The sequence below is a fragment of the Chroicocephalus ridibundus genome, chromosome Z, assembly GCF_963924245.1.
Source record: "Chroicocephalus ridibundus chromosome Z, bChrRid1.1, whole genome shotgun sequence".
Classification (NCBI taxonomy): Eukaryota; Metazoa; Chordata; class Aves; order Charadriiformes; family Laridae; genus Chroicocephalus; species Chroicocephalus ridibundus.
This window is the reverse complement of record NC_086316.1, coordinates 60,822,263-60,846,438: the sequence shown is the minus strand read 5'-3', so window position 1 is coordinate 60,846,438 and position 24,176 is coordinate 60,822,263. Positions and strand designations below refer to the sequence as shown.

Genomic DNA, 24,176 nt, shown 5'->3' with positions numbered 1-24,176 from the left:
TTAGCAAATTACACATAACAAAATTGGCTGATTTTTTTAATGTATTTTTCTGCTCACATGATTGAAACTGTGTTATTGTTGCAATAATAGCATGATAAACAAGATATATACACAAGGTTGTTTCTTTATATAAAGAAAAGAAATCGTCCTTGACAAAACATTTTTAACCCTGTGTTATTTGTCCATTTTGAGTTGAAATACTAAAAATTTCCATCCTTATGATGATTTATTATTTTTGCTCTTTTTCCTGTGTACTTCTATGTAAAGAAAGTGGCATACTTCTTTCAAATATATCAAATGAATACTGGGAAAGTCTCCCTGATTTTTATGTTCTTTTTTTAGTTTTAAAAATTTAACTGAATTATTAAAATTATTTAATACATGCTAATATTCTCAGACATCAAATTAGGAAGTTCTATTATGCTGTAAAAAGCTGTGATAATATAAGTTGCTCTCTTACATAAATAAATAAATGACCGATATTACTAGAGGCTTTAAGCTTCAAGAAAAAAATGGAAGAAGTCTTTTATCCTGGTTTTTAGAGGGCATCAGCAGCTTGCTTTTATGAAAAAGTAACAGCTAAATGCACTGCAAATAATTTGCAGTAATCCAGTTCAGTGATTCATGTGTCTGCTTTAATGGGTCATAATTCAGGATAAAGTAACTGAGTGCAGTCAGAGTGCAGACACTGCTTATGCCAGGGACAGTATCTCTTCATAAAACACACCTCAGCAGAAGCAGTTTGCCAGCCCCCTAATACCCTCTGATGTTTTGATGTCCTGCATATTTTTCCGATTAAGTTTTGAGTGCCATGTTTTTAGTTGTATTTCCACATTCATTATCCTCACGTAGACCCTTCAGCGGGTTTGCCATATATGATTATTTTTTTAATGATGCCTTTCTTTCCACTTCAGCAGTTTAATAATCTAGCACATGGCTGCTTCTCAGTACTCAGCATTCACCTCCCCAGTACAGAAGAGGACATGTGCTTTGGCTGCAGAATTCCATTTGCAGCTTTAGAAATGCATATTCCCTGTGGAACAACATTTGTTTGACATAACCATTCATTTTTATTACCTCTTTAAATATGTTTATCCAGAGTTATCAATAATCATAAATAACTTGTATTCTGTTCTTGTCCTGTTTTTTTCCACAGACAAAATTGCTTACCCAGTACGTATTAAATCTCGGCAAGTATGATCAAAGCTACGACATCAGAGACCGTACAAGATTTATTAGGCAGCTTATTGTTCCGAATGAGAAGAGTGGAGCTTTAAGCAAATATGCCAAAAAAATATTTCTGGCACAGAAACCTGCCCCATTGCTTGAGTCTCCTTTTAAAGGTATAACTGCCAAAATCATTTGGTAAATGTTAATTGTGTAAAGGAATGTTGCAGCCTATTCTATTTCAAATATGCTCTCAAATTGTGTCACTTAGCAAATACAAATGATTAATATGCAAGGGTACTCACTCTGCTTACTTGCTTTTCAGCAAGCAAGGTTTGCATGATGCAAACACAGTGCATTTCTATGATGATAAACCCTGACAAACAGATCCATTTCTATTTATGTGGATTTTAAATTTGATTTAAATAACAGAAGGTGTGTCTTTTGAGGTAAACTATTCTTCAATTTAGGAAAATAGCTCTAGTCTTTTATCTGGACTTTAATAGAAGATTGCTAATGTGAGTGTGGCAAATGTTTTCTGAATCTGAAATAAATTGAATCTCAATAGATTAGGTTTTTATTATTTTTCTCCAAAGTCATAATTTTCCCTGTGTGTTTTGCCTGTCTTTTTACAAGTAAGAACCATTGTCTGTCTTCTCGAATTAAAGGTTATCAGGTTATCTTAATTAAAAATGCTCTGTTATTGTGATGATTTGTAATTTTAATTTTCATACTTACTTAGTGCCAGTTTTGAATCTCTCAAACGAGCTCCATTTTGAAGAAAAACTATTAAAATTCTGGATGTGTTTGTGCCAAGACATGTATATGGATTGTTTAACTGTGCTGTCATTCTTAATATTCACAGTAAAGTAATTTTTAGAGAAGCTACATTTCAGAGCAACACCTCTAAACACACTGACTGATTAGCTTTTTTATTGACCATTATGGGGGAGATTATTGTAATCTATGGACTGAAATCAGTTTTTTGACCTATGAAGAGCTTCCTAGTTTATATTTATTCCATGACATTTGAGGTAATATAATGGCAATTACCTTTAGCTCTTATTAAGATTGCTCTTTGTGGTAGAGCTCATGGTGTTTGTGTATTTCTCCCCTCCCCCCCTTTTTTTTAATAGATCGGGATCATTTCCAGCTTGGCACCTTGTCTCACACGCTGAACAGCCGAGCCACTGGCTACCTGGAGCTGTCCGACTGGCCAGAGGTGGCGCCTGACCCCTCCGTCCGAAACGTTGACGTAGCCGAATCGGTATGTCAGCGCCATTAAAAGTAACTTCGCTGAAGGCACTCATCAATATAGAATATTAGCCTAAAATCCCAAGTATTTAAATACTGTCTGTATGCTGTACTGAAAGATGTTGATGCATGTGAGCATCCGTGTTGCTTATCTTAGCTTGGGAACAGAACATTTGGAAACCTGCATGATGCCTGCTCTTTTCTTTTCAATGAGAGAAGGGGATCAACTGTAGACCACTTCTGCTTTGCTAATGGATTAAATGAGATTTTTTACCTTCCATCTCACTTTTGGTTTCAAACCTCTTACATTCACTGTGCTGCAGTATGTTACTTGCTGTTGACTGGTGTAGTGTCAGTACATGAGTGTAGCTGGACTACCAAAGTAAGAGATGAGTGGAGGCTTGTTCATGTAAAAATCCAAGTCTAAACAGAAAAAAGTAGGTAATATAAACAAAAGGCAGTGGCAGGGGGGAAAATTATGTTTATTTCGAAGTGTAAGGTTTGGAAGAGGCCAGGGTTTACATTTCAGCTCATCTGGAGAGAATTAGGGAAGTTTATAATAGGGAAATGTCATCTATTAGTGCACTAGTCATCTATTGACATTACAGGGCTGGTCTTCTACTACCAATAGTTTTTTGTTACTGGATTGTGAATTCTAAGGCAAAGTTATGTTCTGGTACTAGAGCTGTGATTTATGCGTCAGGTACCAGAGTCCTACTAAATGTCAGTTAAAGCTGTTGAACAGTAACAGAAATATAAATATATTTGGAATACAGCGTGCTGATGGTGCACCTGGAGGTATGTCGTTGTAACAGGTATCCCCAGAAAAACACATGGTCCTTGTCATGAGCCAAATTCTACAGTAAATTGCACATGAATTAATTTGCATAAAAGATGTTAGGTAAGGAATGGGTAGAGAAGATTCTAAAAAATAGGTATGACTTCCAGAAGCCAATGAACAGCAATGTGGTGGAACAAGCATTTCTCCTTAGTACTTCCATATTACTTGTCTACCTCCTTATATACATTTCAGAAAAAGGTATTTGTGTACAAACTTCTGAAAGCTTTTACGGGGAGAATCTGAAGGCAATCAGCTCAAGGAGGGGATTATAAATTATAGGCTTGGCATGAAAGAATGTGTGGAAGCGCCTTTGTCCATAAAACCAAAAAGTGTTGCAGGAAATTGATCAAATGGAGTAACATCCATCTACAACATAATAAAAAACATCTACCTCCAACCATTTAAACCTCAAGACAAAAACGAAAATCCTTTCCCCATGTTTTTTTTGCAAGTATTTTCTTTGTAGAGTGTCTCATTGTCATTAATTTTGTGGTTCCTCTGATGCTGCAATTCACAATTAGATATCATTTATATCCAAAAGAATATTGGATTTTTAAGTTGCAACTTCCTGGGAGGAGCATTGCAAAGCTTTAGCAGCTTTTGGTGTTTAAGACAAAGCCAGTGTGTCTCTAGAGCCATTGCAGGTCACTGTTAGAACTCTTTCAAAAGTTAGTCGTATTCCAGATCAGAGCAGTATGTATACTCAACTATATTGAGAGATACAGGTCACTGAGGCAGACTGCCTATAGTTGTCTGCCTATTTGCTTTCTTCCTGGCCTGGTTTTTCTTCTGCTTCTCTAGTAGTATAGGGGGATATGGAAAGAAAAAAGTCTGGCCAAAGTATTGCCACGTTCTGGTGTTCTCTTGGTGATAAGAATTACTTTTATTTGGAGAATTGCAAAGGAATTGAACTATAATTTCTCTGTGGCTGCTGGAACTTCTTCTGCCTACCTGGGTGCACGTCTGTTTTCCCCTTTACTTGGGATGATAAAGGTGGTAACTAGCCATATTTACCCTTTATTCTAGTCATAGCCTAAACTCAGCTGGATCTGGAGATAAAACTCTCAGACTTCAGGTTCTTTTGGCATAGAAATTAATTTATGGTTACTGATGCTTTTAATCTGCCTTAGTAAATCTTTTTCTAGACTCTCTAATAGACATATCTCACCTTTTAGAGGTATGTACAAAACTTTTAGTTCTCCTAATTGTGTCAAGTAAGAGAAGTTTAATAGCTTCTCTTGACTTGCTTAGAGGATTTATTTAGAAACTGCTTAATACTACTACTGCGAGTGGTTTTTCTTTGATGTGTTGTGTGTATATTTTTGTATTGCTGGTTGTAAAAGCAAACTTAAGTTGAAATTTATTTATAGGCAAAGGAATGGACTGGAATCCTAGGTAAGACAAGGAAAGAGAAACCTACTGAAAAGTTCTACTCTGAATCAGAGGAGGAGGAAGATGAGTCTGCCAGTACCAGTGCATCAGGTAGGTGTTTGGAAAACAACTTGCATCTTTGCTGCCTGGAGAACTGTATCTTCGGAACTGGCCACTACTTAAAAAGAATTGGAAAAAATGTCAAAAAAAGCCAGAGCTATGTATAAAATCAGGAAATCAGGGGAAAATTTTACATTCACTTCAGCTGTGCAGTAACTGCTAATTTTACCAGTATGGCTTCTGTGTTTATTAAATGAGTTAGACTTCAGTTTGTTTCCCAGTTAAAAAAGCTGGCATGCTATTTTTATCCTGCTTTGAATCTAGTAAGAGTAGTGAGAGTTTGGAACTCCAATTAAAACTAAAGGCACCTAACTTTTTGCGGGAAGAATGCCCATGTGCTTCATTGAGAACGGTAAGTCTTGAGTATTTTTGGGAATTTGTTGTTGATGAAGCACGTGCTGCTGTGTTGATAAATGGCCAGACTTATTTAACTGTGTTTTTTTGTGGGGTTTATTCAGTAAATTGTGTTACAGTATTGCTCGCAAGTTCTACACGATGTTTTCTATGTATTATAATGGGGGTGATGATGGAGATCATAACTGACAGCTGCCTATCAATTTAGGTGAGCAAAGGTTCTTTTGACCAGTCTCCCACTTAATGCTGGATAGGCAGTTCCCCGAGACAGTTGTTTCAGTACTCGTTAATATAGTTCAGATATAGTGAAGAACATCTTACTCCCAGGTCCAGAATTTAGACACAGAAAATGTTTAGCATTATAGATTTAAAAGAATTATCAGCATCTGGTGGAGTGGAAGAAAGGCACCTTAAAATCTGAATATAGAGCTTCTTCCCTCTCATTCCTAAACTGAGGAAATATGTGGAAGTGCTTAAGAATTGTATCACTGAAATTAATGATCTCTGAAGCAAGAAAAGAATATAATCCCTTCAGATATTTGAGTATTTGGTAACTATATGATTAATTAGAGGGTGAATAATTTGTTTTAAGTCAGTGTTTCAATCATCATCATATCAGTATTCAAGAACAGATTATCTAATTAAACAACTGGTTGAAAAGATAATCTTGCAGTTAAGTGAATGTATAGATTAAAGAATTTGAGGTCATCTCCATCTCCTGATAGGGTTACGTAATTTGAAGAATCCACATGCAATTAATGTATTATTGGGCTTTCTAATTTGATAAAGTATAATACTGCAGGCTAAAGAGGACGGACGGGTCTTTAACCACTAGAATTTTGTAAATGTTAGGGTGCTTTTGTCACAGGTTAAATATCGCTAAAGCTTGCAGTTGGGTCTTATAATGCTAAAACATTGTTTTATTTAAATTAAATTTGGATTCCTAAAATGCTAATTATGTAAGATATTTAGAAAAAAGATTGTAAGAGTTGTTTTTATATCAGAGAGCAAGTCTGGCAGTGAAAGTGAGAAGGAAGATAAGGAGGAAGACAGCAGTGATGAGAGTAGTGGGAGTTCCCCTTCCAGTGAAGAACCAAGTGACAGTGAATCAGGCAGCAAAGAAAGTACGGCAAAGAAAACATCTAGAGCTACTGATGAAAGGTAGGTATGCATTTGTATGGTTTTAATATTTTGTGATACTAGCTGTTAAAGCACTCTTCCTGTAAACAGTCTCATAAGCCTTTAATTAGGCGTTTTTGGGGTGTATTGGCCAAGGAGTGATGTCTCCTGTTTCAATACGTGCCAGTAATATTCAGTGTATGAACTGGGTTCGTATTTTCATTAATCTGACTACTCTTATGTTTGGAATTAATTTCTGACTTCAGTAAAATCTTGGGTGGCTTTTTGAAAATTGATGTAACCTTGGGAGGCTGAATAAGTGATCAAACAGTTGTGTGAAACACTTAATTACCTTTTGCAGCAATTTTGCTGAGAGCTAAAATTAAGTCCTTCAACACTTTGCCATTATGTAACTAAGACAATTGATTTTTCTAAATAATGTTATATTAAAAAGATTATGATCCAAATATTAGAGGCAAGGGCTGTGAAGGGAAACGGTCATAAGATATTTAAGTGTTAGCGCTTTTTAAGATTGCCCATTATCAACAGCATTATCATGTATTAAAGTATCATTAAAATTTTGAGTAATTGGGGCTAATACCTTGGATTGTATGAATCTGTTTCTTCCACTGCTGTCAGCAAGTGGCCTCTGCAGACATGATCGCCCTTTACTCTGTAGTCTGCTGCCAGCTCACTTGATGAGTTTGCAGCTCAGCTCAGTCGTGGCTGACAGCGCTGATTGGGGCGCAGTACGCACTCTGCTCCTTTTATTACAGACAGTAATTAAAGCAGCTCGCCTTGCCACTTCCATAACAAACACAGCATAATGCCCTAATTATGACTTTATTAATTTAAGTCAGGATTTAATGATTTTAAAAGTGATTTATATTGTTTTTCCTGTTCAGAACAAATGAAATCTGTAGGTTAAATTAATACAGGCTTTTCATCATCACAAAGTTAAAAAGCTAGTTACCAGTAAATTCTCTTCATTAGAATAACATCTGAAATTTTAAGCAGTAAGGTAAACAATGATTACCCATCAAAACTGGTTGATGTACAATAAAGTAACATTTTTAATCTTCAAATCTAGTTTTAAAGATAAGCTAAAGATAAATTGTTGAAAAACAACTTACTTCATTTATATAATGGGTTCACAATTATTTGTTGATGCAACTCCAGCTTCTGTTCAATGGCAATGAAGGAAATGTAGAATTTTGTCAGTACCTGTTTTATACATCATGAAGTAGAACTTTAAAGAATACACGCTAGTGAATGTTTATGTTTAGCTCATTGACCTCAAACAAGTTCTTAAATGTTGTCATACTGAAAAATAATTTTGATAGTACCTATTTTTTCACCATGATTTTAACAATCAGATATGCTACATTAGACTGTTTTTGTGAAGTGTAGTCTTGTTTCATTTTTAGCTTTGCAAGCTTCAAGTTTGCTGCTTTCAGAAAAAAATGCTTTTGACTAAAATTTGGGGGTTTGATTTCAATTTCAGTTACATGGGTAGGAATTATTAGCATGGCTTAAATGTTACTGTTGATTTTTAATAAATTTTATTACATTTGATTTAGGCAATTCAGTCCTGGGGAGCTGTTGGTTGGGAGGAGGAATGTATTGCCCTAACTATTTTCCTTTCTGTCATGTTAGATTTTTCAATTCCCTTTCTCTCTGTTTTTCCCTTCTAAAAACATTGCTCTCTCAAACAGTAATGCAGCAAAGTACATTGTTTTGTACTGCTCCTAAAGCTAAGCAAAAATGTATAACAACTTAATTTCAGTCCAGAGGGACTCTTACTAGTTGAGTGGTCTGAATTTGTTTAATTATTTTGTTTCAGCAGTTACCTTGTTACCCTTCAAGCATTTTAGTAACCACCTTATTGGCTTGGGGAGGAAGCTGAATCAGGTGGTGTATGAAAAAACCTGATTTGGAAGTATAAAACTGTTGCCTTCAGATCCAAGAACAGACGTGTTTTTTTCTGTATGGGATACTAATTTATCTGCTCCATGATAACTATTAGAAAGCAATTTTCACTTCCTGCGATATTTCTAGGTAGTAACTCCCCTGAAAACAAAAAGGTAATATACTAATTGTAGTTGTAGTATTATTAGAAGCGAACAAGGCAGATTTTAGTAATATTCAGTAGCTGTTAGCACAGAGCAACATAATCCAACATTGCCAGGGTGAACAAAACTTTACGGTGTGAAGAATAGTGTCTCTGAAGTCTATTAGCTGTAAGGTACTCAATATGACCAAAGGTGTCAGAATGTAATAGCACTTCTCTATAAACTCTTTAATGGGTTGAAATATTGTAGATACTGTAGGTCTGATTTCTATGTGGTTTGATTTAGAAGAAATAGCAAAGGAATAAATTCAATGCATTAATTTTTATTTTTTTAAAGCAGTATTACTTTGCAAAAACATCTAACAACTCATCAAGATTCTGTTAATCATAGGTGGAATAGTCCGAAAGTTTACTTATTTGAAAGGGTGTCTGCACTTCTTTCTGAAATGTCATGAGCTTGATGCATGCAAATAATATTTTTAATATTTAATATGTTCACAGTTTTGTTTGGCTGTTTCACTGGTTTGAATTATATGTGATGATTTGTTGTGTAATGTGATAGAACAATTTTGTGTACCCTTAAATAAGCTACTACTTCTGCCATCTTAGCTAAGTCTTTTATAATGAAGAAATACTGACTTAAAACCCATTTAATAAAACTTTGAATTGTTAATGTAGGGTATTGCCTAAGCAGATTCCTTAATATTTTTTTTCAATATGTAGTGATTCAGAGGACATTAAAAAGAAAGCAAAGGGGATCTCCAAAAAGAGAAGCACATCCAGTACCTCTGATACAGAGTCCACGTCATCTGAAGAAAGTTCTTCAGACTCCAAGTCAGATTCAGACTCTAAAAGTGACTCTAAGCCTGGAAAATCTAGAAGTGCTACCTCTAGTAAGGTAATTATATTTTTTAAAAAACCTCTATAAAATATGAAAAAATGAATCGAAGCATCTACACATGTGTGTTTCTGTGGGAATGGGGATTGGTGGTGGTTTTATGGGTATCTAAAAATCCATAATTTCTGGAACAAGATTTTTGACCTTTCATAAAAAGACGAATCCCAAAGCAGTTTGATAATTTAAGCAAGAATATTTTTTATCAAAAAGCATATTTCCCTTTTAATTCTGTTATATTTTTACTCCAGATAGATGATGAAGAATAGAACCTAATTATTTTTTTAGATTACTGTTGAACTGGTGAAAGCATAGTATGTGGATAGTTTGCAAAAATAATATCCTGATTTGGGTTGATTATTATATTAAAATGGGATCTTAAAGTATAACTACTATAGGACCTGTGTCTGACAGGAAGCAAAAGCAAGAAACCAATGTTAGTACATTGTTTCATAAGAGTTTAAAGATATTCTAGTAGAATTGTTTTAAAATTTCCTGTTAATATTGAGAATAGTGCAGTTAATGCATGTATACTTGAGGTGTATACATAGATTAGTAGAATTGATATTCTTAATGAGTAATCAACTTCTTATTGCTCTCTGCCTTTCAGAGGAATGAAGCTTATAAACGTGTCCGTTGCTTCAAATTGTATTAGCTTTCTTACAACATTTACGAAGTAGCAAACTTTCAAATACATCTTTTAAATTGGATTCGGAAGTGTGTGAGGATGCAAAAGTGTTCAACAGAGCCATTCATGTGTCAGTTAAGTTTTAATTGCTTACCTTAGTGAAGAAAAAGAGGTTAAAAGTTCATTATACTCAAGTTAAAGTTACAGAGCTAAAACTAATAGCATGAATAGGTTTCTGTTTCTCTAGCTACCTTTCATTTGAAAAATAAAAAAAAGGAGGAACTTCATGCTAAATCTGTTAAGGTCAAAGAGTAAAAGAAGTTCTGACACTATTTTTCTGTTACCAAGTTTTTCCTGTGCATTTCTTTCTAAATATTTAATTAAAAAATTGAAGGGTAGAATTGTAGCTCAGAAGCTTCCATTTTAATACTGATACGTGGTTTTGAAAATTAAATGATACTCTGATGCATTTTAAATTAAGCCAAGACATTTCAGTCCGGACTCCTGTATAGATTGCTGAATAGTCAAAACAAACATTGTTTGTTGCATTTGATGGAATTGTAGAAGCTGATGGACAGGTGTGTTTTGAACAGTTAAGAGGGAAGGCTATAACTTCATTAAGCTATTTTGCTGTGCGTTTTCTTTGATTGAGGAGGTAAGGCTCTAAATCTTGAACATATATTGTACATGGTCTTTGTTTTGTAACTTTATAGGTCAACCTAGGAACTCTGAGTTATAATCTTTTAATCTATTCCCTTTTTCTACCAAGTAGAACAAAAGATGAAGCAAGACTGTACTATTTAGAAATGGAGATGTGTTTCCATGGTTTGATCATTGTTTCCTGCCCAAATGCTACAATGGGTAATGCACCTATGTCAAAGTTTTTTCTAGTAGGGAAGCCAAATTGAATGGTAGCACAACACATGTAACCTAAGTCTTCTCAGAATAAACTCCTTTGACGCTAAATGGGTCATGAATTAATTCTAAGAGTTTGCAGCTTCTCATATTAGCACAGTATTTTTTCACCAGAAAGTAATACGTACTCTGACCTGTGTAGTTCTGAGCAACCACTGCAAAACCATATTCAAGCAACGGTGTCTTCTCTCTGCTGCATTTGTCCATTTTTTTCAGGATATCAGCGCCATTTTTTCATTATTTCTTTCACTGCAGTTATCTAAACTGTTTTGGTTCTTTCACAGGGTATGTGAGGATTACAAGCATAAAGAAGCTTTTTCTATTTTAAAACAGCAGTTTAGAATGTGCGGAGTCAAATATACTGAATAATGTGAGAACCGGAATGTCAAAGAAGCTTGGGATTGTTTTGTTGAAGTCAATGGAAAATTGTCAAGCCCTTGGATTTTAAGAGAAGAAAAAGAATGTTGCAGTTGTCCTGAATTCTTACTTGATTAAGAAGGACCTAAAAAGGAATGTGTTAGGAACAAGAAGTATTTGTAAGCAATTGGCAGAAGACTTGATCAGAGTCAAAGGGTAGAACTGAAAAATTGCAAAGCTTTTAAACATTGCAGAAAATATTTAAACAAACAGCAATGGGTTTATATGCATGGCAGCAAGAAAAGAAGCAAGGAGGTTATTTCCAAGAAAAGAGCTTACTATGCAAAAGCTACATGTCTGTGTTCCTTAAATTCTTTTTCACTAAGAAATTAGCACATTTAATGTAAGGGCAACAGCTATGGCTGATGAACTGTAAACAGCAATGGTCATATATGAAGCGGGCAGGGAGGAAGTTAATTTAACACTCTTGAACATAGAGGACTGTTTCAGTGTACTTTATTAATCTCTAGGACCATGAAGTTAGTTTCCATCTAAGCCGTGTTGGATGCCTGCATTTATGCTTGAAGTTTCTAATACCGGGTTGTATTCAAAAGCGTAATTGGATGAGGGGGTGGGGAGAATAATCACAGGTATTTTGTGTGAAAGGTGATCGTTATGCTAACTAGCTTAATAGAATATTTTTTTTTTGGAGAGAGACCTGTTTTGACTCCAGTGATTGTAGGTGGAGCTAACTGATGATAACCTAGGTAAGCCCTTCTAAGCTGGAAAAAGCGGCAATTGTTTACCAACTTTGAAGAACATTACAGATGAAGTCTTGTATAGATCCGTTGTGTTGAGGTACATTTTACAAAAACCACCCATGTTTATTTTATTTCCAGGAAAATCTTAGAATTTTGCTGCTACCTGACATCTTTTCAGGCCAACCAGGAAGCAGACTGTTTCAGCCAGGCTCTCAGAAATGCATGTTTTGGTTCTGATAGATTTTTATTGGAAAAGCCATTGGTTATATTACTCTGCTACAGGGTGTTCTTAATTTGGTCAGTGTATATGGGAAGATGATTCATTAGGATTTCCTTTGCTTTTAAATAAAACTGAAAAGATGTTCTAAAATACATATTGGTAAGAGGAGTAGTTAGTAGGCGTGATTTTTATAGTTCATCAGTTTGCTACACATTATGAACTATGTTACTGATGTTCTGGGTGCTGTTTACCATTCTCTATGTTTTGTTGGGTACCATTGCCATGTTCAGCAGAATTTTCATAATAAAAAAGGTTTGATTGTACTCACACGGGGGCATACATCCATGCATTTACTAGCATTAAAATAGGTTACAAAAACTTCAGATTATTTTTCCTGAACATATTATTAATGCTTTTGTGTTTTTTCTCTTGAAGAATCATTTTGAAAAAGCTGTTGTGTTCACTGTAATTGAGCTGCAGTGAATAGAAAAGTCACTCTCTTGTACTGCAGTGTTTTATATCATTTTGAAATATGGATAGTTTGAGGTGTTCAGATACATATTATACTGTAAGCATAAATACTGTAGAGCTAAAATGCGGATTTGAGGGTAATGCATGTATAAGTAGGTGTCTTACAGTGGGATTTTAAAATCAGCTACTGTTGACCTCCTTATACAAGTATAATACAGTCACTCAGCTGTTAAAAGCCTGATCCACTATTTAAAAAATATACAAAAACAAATTGTCTATCTTTCTGCCTGATCTCTTTTTCAAGTGCTAACACAATGGAAACAGTGGGTGATCTGTCAATGCATTTGGATTGTCAATGATAGTTTTGTATAAATATTGGGAAGATAAGAAATAAAATTCACACAGCAAAATATGATTTCATCTGCCTTTTCTCTGCAGCTCCATGGCTCATGCTGCGGTGTGAAATTCTCATTTTACACACTTTGCAGGCGGAGCACATGAATTATGCATTGAGCAAGAGAAATCTCCTGCTTCAAGTCCTATATGCATTTACCAGGTTCTATCTCTATTACCAAGATGAATTGCAAATGGAGAAATGTTTGATGGAATATAGCTTAACTTCTTTGTTTAGTATTCTGCTTTTCCCATAGTGGGCTCTCTTGGTAGGAAACTGTTTGTGTTATATTGAAGACTTAGTTTTAAGAAAAAAGCTGAAAAACTATGTTACAGAGAAATGCCAGATACGTCAGAGCCTTTTTATTGTCTTGATTTGGAATGCAAAGCTTTTTTCATTCAATAGAAATATCTGTTGGTAGTGTGTGTTGCAGTCATTGGCTGTTTATTATTCCTAGAAAGCCAATCAATTTTCTTTTCTTGGAAAAAACAAATTAAAAATAATCATGTTTGTAATAGGCAAGACCCATGTAAATAGATTCCATTTGTGTTTTGCACAGAATTGCACACAATTAATATATATACCCATATATACAAATATACATATAAATATGAAAATATTTTTATGTTTATGTGTATATATAGCATGCATACACACACAAGTAGCTCAGTATTTTCTTAAGCTTGACACTTGACTGAAGTAGAAAATAAGACGTGATCATACTTTAACATTAGCTTTGTCTTGATTTAGTTAGCTTCTGATTGTACATTTCCCAGATGGTAGGGTTGTTTTGGGAGTTTTTTTATTTGTGGATAGGTTGTTTTGTTTTTTGGGGCTGTTTTCTTTGTTGGTTGGTTGTGGTTTTTTTACAGTAAGATGATGCACTGAAGTACAGTATTCTGATAAAGTGTGCAGTGGGAGTTTTTCTTACCGTGCATTACCTTGATGTAATGATTCAGTACTTGTGCCTTATCTTAGGATCGTTTTATTTTATTTTGGAGTATAAGAGATAAATTCTCTTGAAGGATTTCCCCCTCATTTTTAAAGAAGAATTACGTAGTAGATTCAAAATAATATCAGTGCGGAAATGCATTTTATCTTATAAAATTACATATCAAGCTTTGTGATAAGTGCTTAGTAACTACTTTAGAATGGCAAAATAAGTAACCAAAAAAAATAAATTGAGGAATATTATTGGTGTTATTTGTGACATAGAATGTCCTATCTTAATTGTCTTCAGTAAACAGATTAGCAGTAAGGGAATTTCTTGGCTCTGACTCCCAATTTTTTTTAAACATCGTGACTTAGCAATGCTGCCATTGGAAGAACTGAAGCATATGCAAAATTCTCATCCTTGTGCTATAACCTCTCATGTGGGTGAACTACTTTTCATAGATTTTAATTGGCTGCATAATAAAAGGGAAAGGAGAAATCCCATCTCTACTGGAATAATTAGCAAATATAGAACTCTAGCTAAAAATAACCTTTGGACCTTAATCATAGTTGAAGATAGAACTATATCTTATGGATAGGTGGGGGTAGGGAGTGAAAGAGTTTGAGGGTGGGGCTTTGTTTTGGTTTTTTGTTTTGTTTTTTTTTTCCAAATATATTTGCATTTTATTTAACCATGTTCTCTTTTAATATGTTCTGGTGTCTGAAGAGTTTGTAGTTTAGCAAAAAAGTTATAATACATAATTTATAGTAAAAGTGCTGCAGATAACAGCTAAACCCCTGATTCAAGACTAAATATTCACCAAATGATACTATAAAAAGACTTGGAATTCCTTAAAAGAATTATCATGAAATTGTTTCTCTGACACTTCACTGGGGGTTGGACTAGATGATCTCCAGAGGTCCCTTCCAACCCTATGATTCTATGATTCATAGACACGAGTAATTCAAGTAGACCTGTAGCTTATAAAGTATACCATTTATCCTTATTTCACAGATTTAAAAAAACAAAATAGCCAAAAGAAGCTTAATGACTTGCCAGTAATCACACTGGAGGAGAAAAATTAAGTTTAGTAGATGGGACCAGAATGGAACTCAAGAGAGTGAGTTCTGCAGCAGAGTCCCTCACTAATTCTGGGCAAGGCATATAAGGAATGGAATAACATTAGCACAAATATTTTGTAATACTTCCTTTGTCCAGAGAAGTTTTGTGTTTTGGATAAATCAGCAATACTAGAACACTCAAATACCATAGTGTCGTGATCTAACCCCAGCTGGGAGACAGGACCACATGGCCACTTGCTCATTCCCCCTGGTTGTGATGGGGGAATCAGAAGAGTAAAAGTGAGGAAAAGCTTGTGGGTTGAGATACAGTTTAATAAGTAAAGCAAAAGCTGCACATGCAAGCAAAGCAAAACAAGGAATGCATTCACTACTTCACATTGGCAGGCAAGTCCATGAAAGCAGGGCTCCATCACGCATAACGGTTATTTGGGAAGACAAATGCCATTACGCTGAATGTGATCGTCCCTTTCCTCTTTCCCCAGCTTTATATGCTGAGTAGGACATCACATGGTATGGAATATCCCTGATATTCCATGTCAGTTGGGGTCAGCTTTCCCAGCTGTGTCCCCTCCCAACTTCTTGTGCACCCCCAGCCCTCACTCATGGGGCAATGTGAGGAGCAGAAAAAGCCTTGATTGCTTAGCAACAACTAAAACCATCGGTGTTTTACCAACACTATTTTCATCCCAAATTCAAAACATAGACCTATACCAGCTGCTATTAAGAAAGTTATCTCTGTTGTAAATAAAATGATGACACAGTGGTAAGGACCATTGAAGTATGTTGATTTAAAAATAATTTTTAAAATAGTGGCTTTCATCTGTCTCTGTCCACAAGATTCTTTTCCTCCCAGAATATTTAAAGCACATCCGTAATGGTCACATAAGTGACTACTTTCTATGTGAGCCATGGGTTTATAGGAAGAAAATGATAAGCAATGTCATTTGGGCTCATGTCAAGGTTGATAGTCGTTAACATCAATGGCTTCAAATGTTGAGAATGGTAGCTAGTTTCTTCCATATTCTGTGGAGGGGACAGGGAAGTTTCTCCCCAAAATGGGAAAAAGTAGACTCAGCATTATTGTTAGTTTGCAACTGACCATGAGGCTGAGAGAGTAAAAGAAAGAAAATGCACTTTCAGAAAAGAAGGGTCATTTTATTCTATGGTGATAGTTAAAGAAAATGATTCTAGCGTTCTAGCTTTGAGTTTCTGAGAGGACTCCAAGCTCCTCTAGGAATTTCTAACCTGAGTGCCTGATGGGACTGTGACAGCTTGCAAGAAATGCCAAAGAAATGGAGGCCTGGATGGGCATGCGGAGTTTTATTGATTTATTTTGACCTGTTCATTTATTAGAAAAGGTAAAAGAATAATATATCTGTATGCATTTGGCTGTCACATGCTGTTGAAGAGTAAACTGGTAAACCAGAACTTCCAAAGAAGCATGACTCCTGGAAAGACTGTGTTTAAATTACTTGCAATGCCTTGGGTAGTGAGCAATGTCTAAAGGCAGTTGGTACATTCTCTGAAAGAGCAACAAAGCCTTACGTCCAGTGAGTGAGACAGAGAGAGCAAAGGCAGAAGGAATTCTTCAGCTGATCCAGATGAAGGATGCTTAAGAGTGGGTAGGAATAGTGTGATGACGAACTGTCTGATAAGCATCCAGCGGGTAATGCGTCCAGGTTCTGGCTACGTCCGAAGATCAATCCTTTCTACAAAACCACCCTAGTGGAAGTCCATATTGAGCTGTGACACACTAAATGCTGTCCTGAGTCATCACTGTCTTGTTCTGTAGGTATGACCAACACTCACTCTTATTAGATTTGTTTAGAACTTTTTATTTAGCTGTATTGAAGCAAATTTTATTGAAATACTCTGTTTGCCAAGTCACTGAGATTACAGTGAGCACTTATGTAAAGTGCTCTACTCTTTACATAAAGTACTGACAGTCCTGATTATTAGAACTCATCTTAAGGTTTAAAACTGAAATGTTTTTATGACAAAAATCAACTTTTTATTATTTGTCTAGCAGTTATGTAAAATCCCAGTAGATGATGGGACAGGATTCCATACTCCTAGATAAGTGCAAATAGCACTGCTTTCTTATTGAATGAATTTTGTCCTGTTTTTCATACGGAAACAGAAATATTAGTACCCAAGTCTTTTTTCTTACCAAAAAAAAAAAAAAAAGAGGCTTCTATCTTTATTTTGATGATCTCAATAGAAGTGTCTAATCTGTCACCAAAAGTTTTCTTTGATTAGCAGCTATTATTAATATTAAACAAAAACACAGGCTTCAGAAGAGCAAGTGTAACTCAAATGGGAGTTCAGGTTCAGTTTACTTGTGCAAAGAAATCTTTCTCACTAGGTGAATTCTCTGAATGCTGAGCCCTGAAAATGGATACCTTTTTCTTTTACAGCAGAGAAAATACGCTTTGCTTTATAAAAGTACTAAAGACTTTTCTTTTGCTGATAGGGTAAAATATGAAATATTCATCTATTTTGACAGAAAGAAGAAAAACCAGTCCAAGATAGAAAAGCTCCAAGTAAACAAGATGTGTTTCTCTTAGATTTAGATGATTGTAAGTATCTTGATTAAAGCCTCATTTTTTCTATGGCATAAATTCAATTGGGTTAACTCAATGAATTTTAAATGCCTGAAACATTGATTCTGTTTATTTACCGTACCAGCTTCCTGACAAAAAAAAAAAAAAATTGTTTTGACTCTCAACTTACTTTTCAGCATAATTATTACAATACATGATTTTGTTTGTTTTTGAACTGAGAAATAGTTTCAAAATTTAGAATGTATTGGTATGTAAAACATTTATTTTGAGAATTTTTATATGTGTGGACTTGTCTTCTGTTAAAGTGGGCTTTCTCAGATACCACTGGATGTTGCTCGTACAACACCTATGCAACCTATGAACCATCCGTGGTACTATAAGATGATACTGAAAATCACAGTTTTGAAGAACAGGTTAACATGTAATCTTGGAAAGGTAGGGTAGAGCTGACACTGTTTTTTGGTTATGCTTTGTAGTGACTTTCTTCAGGTTTGCTTCTATAGATGCAACACGTTAGAACTGCATTAATGTGTACTTTGCACATAACTTGAAAAGGTGCAAGTTTGGAAAATAGTATGGATCAGACTGAAGGATAAAACAGAGGAATAAATGTGAAAGGAGGACAAAATATTTTTAATGTAAATAACATGGTCTATACCTATATCAGTTTTATTTATATTTTCATTGTTTATTCTGAGTATTGGGGCTCTATGTCTGAAAAAATAAATCTTCTGCTATTAAGAAACATATATACAAGGGTAAAATAAGTAGATCAAGATGTAAAACCTTTTTACACTTAATGAAAATAGGTCATTGTCTTTCCCAGTATTTTAAATTTTTTTAAAGTTAAGTATCAATTGCCTTTTTACTTCTAGTCTGTCCTGTGACAACTCCTGTGGCAGTTCCTACAGCAGCTGTTTTGTCCCCAAGTTTAGCAGCAGACCTAGAGGGATTAAGTCTGTCGAGTTCATCAGTCATTGATGTAAGTACCTTTTAAAAAGTGGGGTGGGGTGTGTGGGTGTCTTAATTTAAGTATTTCACAAGTTTTTGAGGCAGTCATTAAAGTGATTTTTTTAAACGTACTTTTACCTATAAAGGTCTTGTATGACCTTCTGGTTTACATGCAAGCCTGGCAACTTTTTTGATCTGTAATAATTACATTCTGAAATGTGGAGAAAAGTAGGAATATTGCATGTCTGAGAAGGATGCCTTCAAGGATTTTTAACCTTCTCTTTAAACCTGTCTTTTTCGATGACTAAGGGAAACTTTAATTCACAAATTAAGTATCTAAACTATACAAATCTTTCAAACCATCTAGTTGCTACACTATCAAAAATAAACTACAAGAAAATCACATCCCTGTTAATCTTCAGCCTGTTTGTTTACCATACATGCCTCCAATTATGACATTTTCCTACTTGTCAGTAATTTTTCATGAGTATACAAAGCATAGCCCCTGGGTGCAAATAAAAGGGGTATAGATTTACAATCAGTGGCGTTATCAGTATGTGTCATGATTCATTCTGTTAGTGCTTTCTGCTTTGTAGCACTTTCCATTAGGGAATCTCAAAATTGTAGGTATAATTAAAGCTAGCAAAGTCATGGAGGTAGAGGACATTCCTTTGTTGGGGGAAAGGATAGTAGTTTTTGTTCTTTTGTGGTTGGTTGTTTTTTTTAAAGTCATTTTGAGTGTCCAATTTAAATTTGCAATTTAGTAAGGAATAGTAGCAGTACGACATAGGATAGTTATCCTTGTGAAAGTGGATGGGAATGACTAGAAAAAATACCAGAGGCACAGGCATTCTTCAGCCTAGCGTTGTTTCTAATGAGGCTGGTATATAGAATTTACACTGCAACTTTAACAATTGTTGGTAGGGTAGTTTGTGCTGGCTTTGGGAGCAATATGTTTTGAAAATCATTCTTCTTACATAAAAAAGGTGCATGAATTATTTGACTCAGGAAATAAAAGATCTTAGCTGATGATTCAGTTTCATGTTTACAGACTTTAAAATTTGGTATTGAAAAGGTAGACTTCCAGATAATTTGTTGGATATTATCCTTACCTAAGCAAATTGTGACGCAATCTAAATTTAAAGTGGAGCAGCAACAATCTGTGGACATGCAGTTACTTTACCAGATCCGTAGTCGTTTACCTGTCACACAGTCTGAAAATGACAGAAATTCTCTTCCATGTTATTTTGCAGTGCAGTATGCGGTGTCAGGTACCAAGCCTGAGTTTAACTACAACGGTGTTGTTATTCCTGTGATTGCAGTCCCACAATTGCTTGTTTGCCATCCTTTATGGCTTTGACAGCTCAAAACACAGGCAATCTGTTTTTCTGGGTCAGCTTAAGAATAACTGTGGTGTCTTTGCTTTACTTCAGAATTAACATCTTTGAGGGTAAGTTAAAGATAGCAATCAGTAATGTTGGATGCTTGAGAACACCCCCTGTTTGCCAGTGTCTTTAGTCCTTTCATCATCTACAGTACATGAACATATGTTCCACTCACACATTCATGCTTGCTTTCCTCATGATTGCCACTATTTCTTTGCTAAATTGCTTCTCCCCATTCTTCAAAAGGTAGCTGCAATGAAATTGACGTGTTAGATAGAAAGAACTAGAACGTGTAGGCTAAACAGTGGAAAAAATTCTGCATGAAAGGGTTGATACTGCAAAATACCTCTTTCTTTGTACTGCTGAGTTCCTGGTAAAACACATAACCAGTAAAGAAGATGGATCGCTTCTCAAACTCACTGCTCTGGAAACAACCCAAATTACATAAGAACTAATTGTTGCTGCCTGGATAGTGGTTACCTGTTTTGGGCTGTGTTCTGTTCCAGATCTAAGTGCAACTCTCATTGCTGTTGATAATAATTACAGATGTGCATGAGGTCCTTTGCTGAGTTTTTGTGAACCAGGAAGCAACAAAAATTAAATGCAAAAGTTAAAAACTGTTCTTTCAAATTATATCCTTGTATTGTAAAAAGTCTTGCATGCAAGTAGTTAAATAACTATTGTCATGTGTTGTTCAACACCATCAGGTAATTTTCTAAAAATGATAATATAAAACCAGCTTTTAAGATTTTATGTGGGAACATCCCTCTTAAAATAGTATTTTGAATTTAATCTGTGATGACTAATTCTAAAAATAAGGAGGATAGTTGTCATACTTCAGAAAACTTTTTCTTCCTTCAATGGGAGAGAAAATGAATTTAACTGTAGGGCACATGCCAAACTAACAGTGAGAAATTAATTTATTACTAGCCAATGGAGAGCATGGAGTAAAAATAGATAAGTACAGTATATGACCCTAATATCAAAGAAATGTAGCAGCCACTTATCTTGGAATATGTCAGGCAGTCTATTATTCAAATCATTCAGCACTGTAATTGGATACAGCTTTTGGAAAACTTATAATTCCAAATTCATAGCTGCTGAACATTATAGAAAGCATAAATACAAGAATGGTTTTACAGTAATGGTATGGGTCTCTTTAAACCTACAAAGCCAAAATATCCTTGAATGGAAACTACAGTGCACAACGTGACGCTTTGTCCTATGGCTCATTTGTTTTTATGATTCATGTTTACATATAGCACATTTCCCCCTCGTATAAACGCACAAGTGCATATTATAGTTTGTTCCAGGAAAAACAAAATTCTGTGGTAATTCATGGATAACTTTCTTCCAACTGGATGCAAAACGTAGCAGATTCTTGCACAGGCTTCTGCCGTGGTACATGTAGTCCATATTCAGGTGGCAAAACTGAACCAGGTAAATGAAGTAGCCAGAGGCTACTATGGGGCTTTTTGGGGTGTGCACGCAAGAGAATCAGACCTAAGTGCTTGGGGAAGTTCTGCATTTGGAGCCAAACTAGTTTTAGATGGATAGATTTGTGGGCTTGAAAGATACTTGAAGATACAGTGACAATGAAAAATAGGAGGTGAGAGAAAGCTGCAAGCTGTCAGTGTAGTTTTTACTTGAAAACACCAGAAATGGGTGTTGTCCCACACCCATGGATGAGGTTATAAAGTGAGAGAAGAGGGAATTGACGGCAAAACTCATGAATGACATAAAAACAGGGAGGGTTATAACCTGCTGCGGGAAATAATGTTGTGATCAAGAATGGTGAGAAGAGGAAGAGGAGACCTATGGTATTGGAGAGAAACTGAAGACAGCAGTGATCATCTGTTCCTACCCATCACACAGCTGATGAGAAAAAAAGCTAAACCACCTGTTCTTTTCTCATTAGGATTTTAGATGGTAAAAATATACAAGCAACAGTTCTCCTAAATGTTGTAGAGCCCTGAGTATGTTCCATATGATAATTAATTGGTAAAAATGACACATAATTTAAAAAATAAAATTAGTGAGAAGGAAAGACTGCTTTGGTAGCAAGAAACTTGTTACAGTTCAGAACAGTGTTAGTGCAAGGGAGAATTGACAGCTAGATATGAGTTCGGACAGTAGCAGCAGTTGGTTAGGGCAAGAAGTGTGTGGAAGTATGGGCTGAGTTGAGTAGGGTTTGAGGGGAGAAGATTGCTTCCCCAGCCTCAAATAGAGGATAATTTGGGGAAAAAGTCAAGGATGAATAAGAAGTTCATGATAAAAACATGTAGCAAAAGAGGGGAAAACTCTTGTTGTGGTGAGGAGGCGCTTATAAAAATATTTGATGCAACAATTCAGTATTGCCATCAATTATTTTGCATATGGAATTATGGCATAATTGCAGAAGCGGTACCTCTTTACTTACTTTTATTCAGCAGTGTTTTCACTGCTTTCACTGTTTTCACTTTTATTCAGCAGTTTTATTCAGCAGTGTTCAGTGTATTCTCTTGGTAGTAGTTATTACCAATTTTATGTTTTTATTGTTTCCTACTACTCGGAGTTCCACAGAAACTGTTTAGGAAGGGAGGAGTATATCATCTTGTTTTCTGTCTCATGTCTTCTACAGAACTTTTGACTGAGATCCACTTTGAGAACTTCTTTAGAGTGGTGATGCATAGAGCAGAAATAATAGCTTTTGACAAAAGTCAAGGTCGAGCTGCAGACCTGTCAAACCAGGTGATAAATACATTTAATTTCAAATTGAGCACACTTACTTACACAATTCCTTGAGAAACAGTAAACATGAACACCCTCAATATTCAACTAGAGATATTTTCAGAATAGGAGAACACCTTAAATGCTGCTTTAATTTCTAAGTTGTTGAGGTAGTCTTTACAGGGGAAAACTTTTTTATTTAGTTGCTTTGTCCATTTAGACTGTTTCTAATTCCACTATAGCAAGTGTTAAGACTGACTCTGAAGTATAATCTTATCCCATGTGAAGGATCTCTTCTCAGAAGTACTGGGAATGCATGGATTGCAATAATGGATTGTATTGTGGCTCTAGTCTGGTATGCAGCTTCCAGGAAAGGTTAGCATGAGGTGCTTAAGAATTTGCAAAACCCTACAGTACAGGAAGGAATAGTAGTTCTTCCAAATAATTATTGGCGTGCACTCAACTTCATGAGTTTTGTTTTTTCAGAGCTTTGTTAGCAGAAATTATTCCGTAACTAGGTACATTTATCATTCATATAAACTCTGGTCTGAGTTCTTATCTCAGGAATCGCTGTATCGGAAGAAACATTAACTTGTTAATGTCACGAAAGAGATGTTGTGCAATCGGTTGTGATAGCAGCAAACTGTGTGCGGTGAGCGATCATTCACAGAATCATGGAATCTTCATGGTTGGAAAGGACCTTTGAGATCATCAAGTCCACTAGATTCTAGAGTCAGCTAGATTCCTGGTACTCTTCTGCTTTGTGTTCTCAGAGAGATTTTGATTAACTACCATTGTTTAAGTAACTAGTTTTATGTTTCTGTAAATATATCCAGTCCCTCTTATGACACTTCTAAAATTTTTTAGTTGGATGAAAGATATTTCTTTTTAATTGGTTTTCAGTGCTAGCCACATCTTCTCTTTTTCAGAAGTTTTTGTGGTTTTGTGTTAGGATAACGCAGGCTTATGGTATCCTTGATACCATTTTATTGCTTTTTATAGTTTGCCGTTTGCTCGTTTGTTTTTCAGCATCCTATAAGAAATTTCTTATGTTTTTGGTGTCTCATCACAGGAGAGCTTTTTCCTATGCATTAAATGTTGTCATTATACTTCTTCTGAAGCCCACCTTTTTATATAAAGGTTGAAATTGGAAAGGTTTGTTGGGGGGAATTGAAGGGGAATGTGTGCCACAAGATAGTCTACATGTATCCTACCCCTCTGCATGCTTATAACTTGTTTGCATTGTTGACCACACTTGCACATTGAGCAGAGATGTTTTTGGAGTTCCATGTAGTTTTCCCTCCAGCTTCTTCTCTTTAGATGGTGCTTTTTCCATGTGGAACAGTTTAAAGTATCTGCATTATCTCCATTTTCCCCTACTGTGCTCTACAAGATTTGTAACTAGCAAAAGGCTTAATTGAAACCACTTTTTACAAATATCATGTTAGTAGGGTGCCTGGGAAAGTTTGTACCTATGAAGCAAGTGAAAAGGCGTAGTCTTAAATTTAAGTTAAAAAGCAACTTTCTCTTAGTGCAGCCTAAAATTCAGCTATGCAGCTGATTAGGTGTGACTGATGCTTGTGGGAGGGTGGTGTGGTCCAGTGGATACAGAA

The 24,176-nt window shown here is 35.4% G+C and overlaps 1 protein-coding gene across 3 annotated transcripts in view; it reads left to right on the top strand.

The window, feature by feature from the left end:
* AP3B1 (adaptor related protein complex 3 subunit beta 1) overlaps window positions 1–24,176 on the top strand; it is a 178,508-nt gene that overhangs the window by 106,433 nt on the left and 47,899 nt on the right. For all 3 annotated transcript variants that reach the window (XR_010069040.1, XM_063319823.1, XM_063319824.1), the window contains 7 exons: window positions 1,157–1,343; window positions 2,304–2,434; window positions 4,633–4,744; window positions 6,112–6,268; window positions 9,021–9,195; window positions 17,461–17,533; window positions 18,394–18,500. Coding sequence is in view for 2 of the 3 variants with exons in the window: in XM_063319823.1 (XP_063175893.1) it covers window positions 1,157–1,343; window positions 2,304–2,434; window positions 4,633–4,744; window positions 6,112–6,268; window positions 9,021–9,195; window positions 17,461–17,533; window positions 18,394–18,500 (942 nt within the window). In the remaining variant the exon portion in view is untranslated. The remainder of the gene's footprint in view (window positions 1–1,156; window positions 1,344–2,303; window positions 2,435–4,632; window positions 4,745–6,111; window positions 6,269–9,020; window positions 9,196–17,460; window positions 17,534–18,393; window positions 18,501–24,176) is intronic.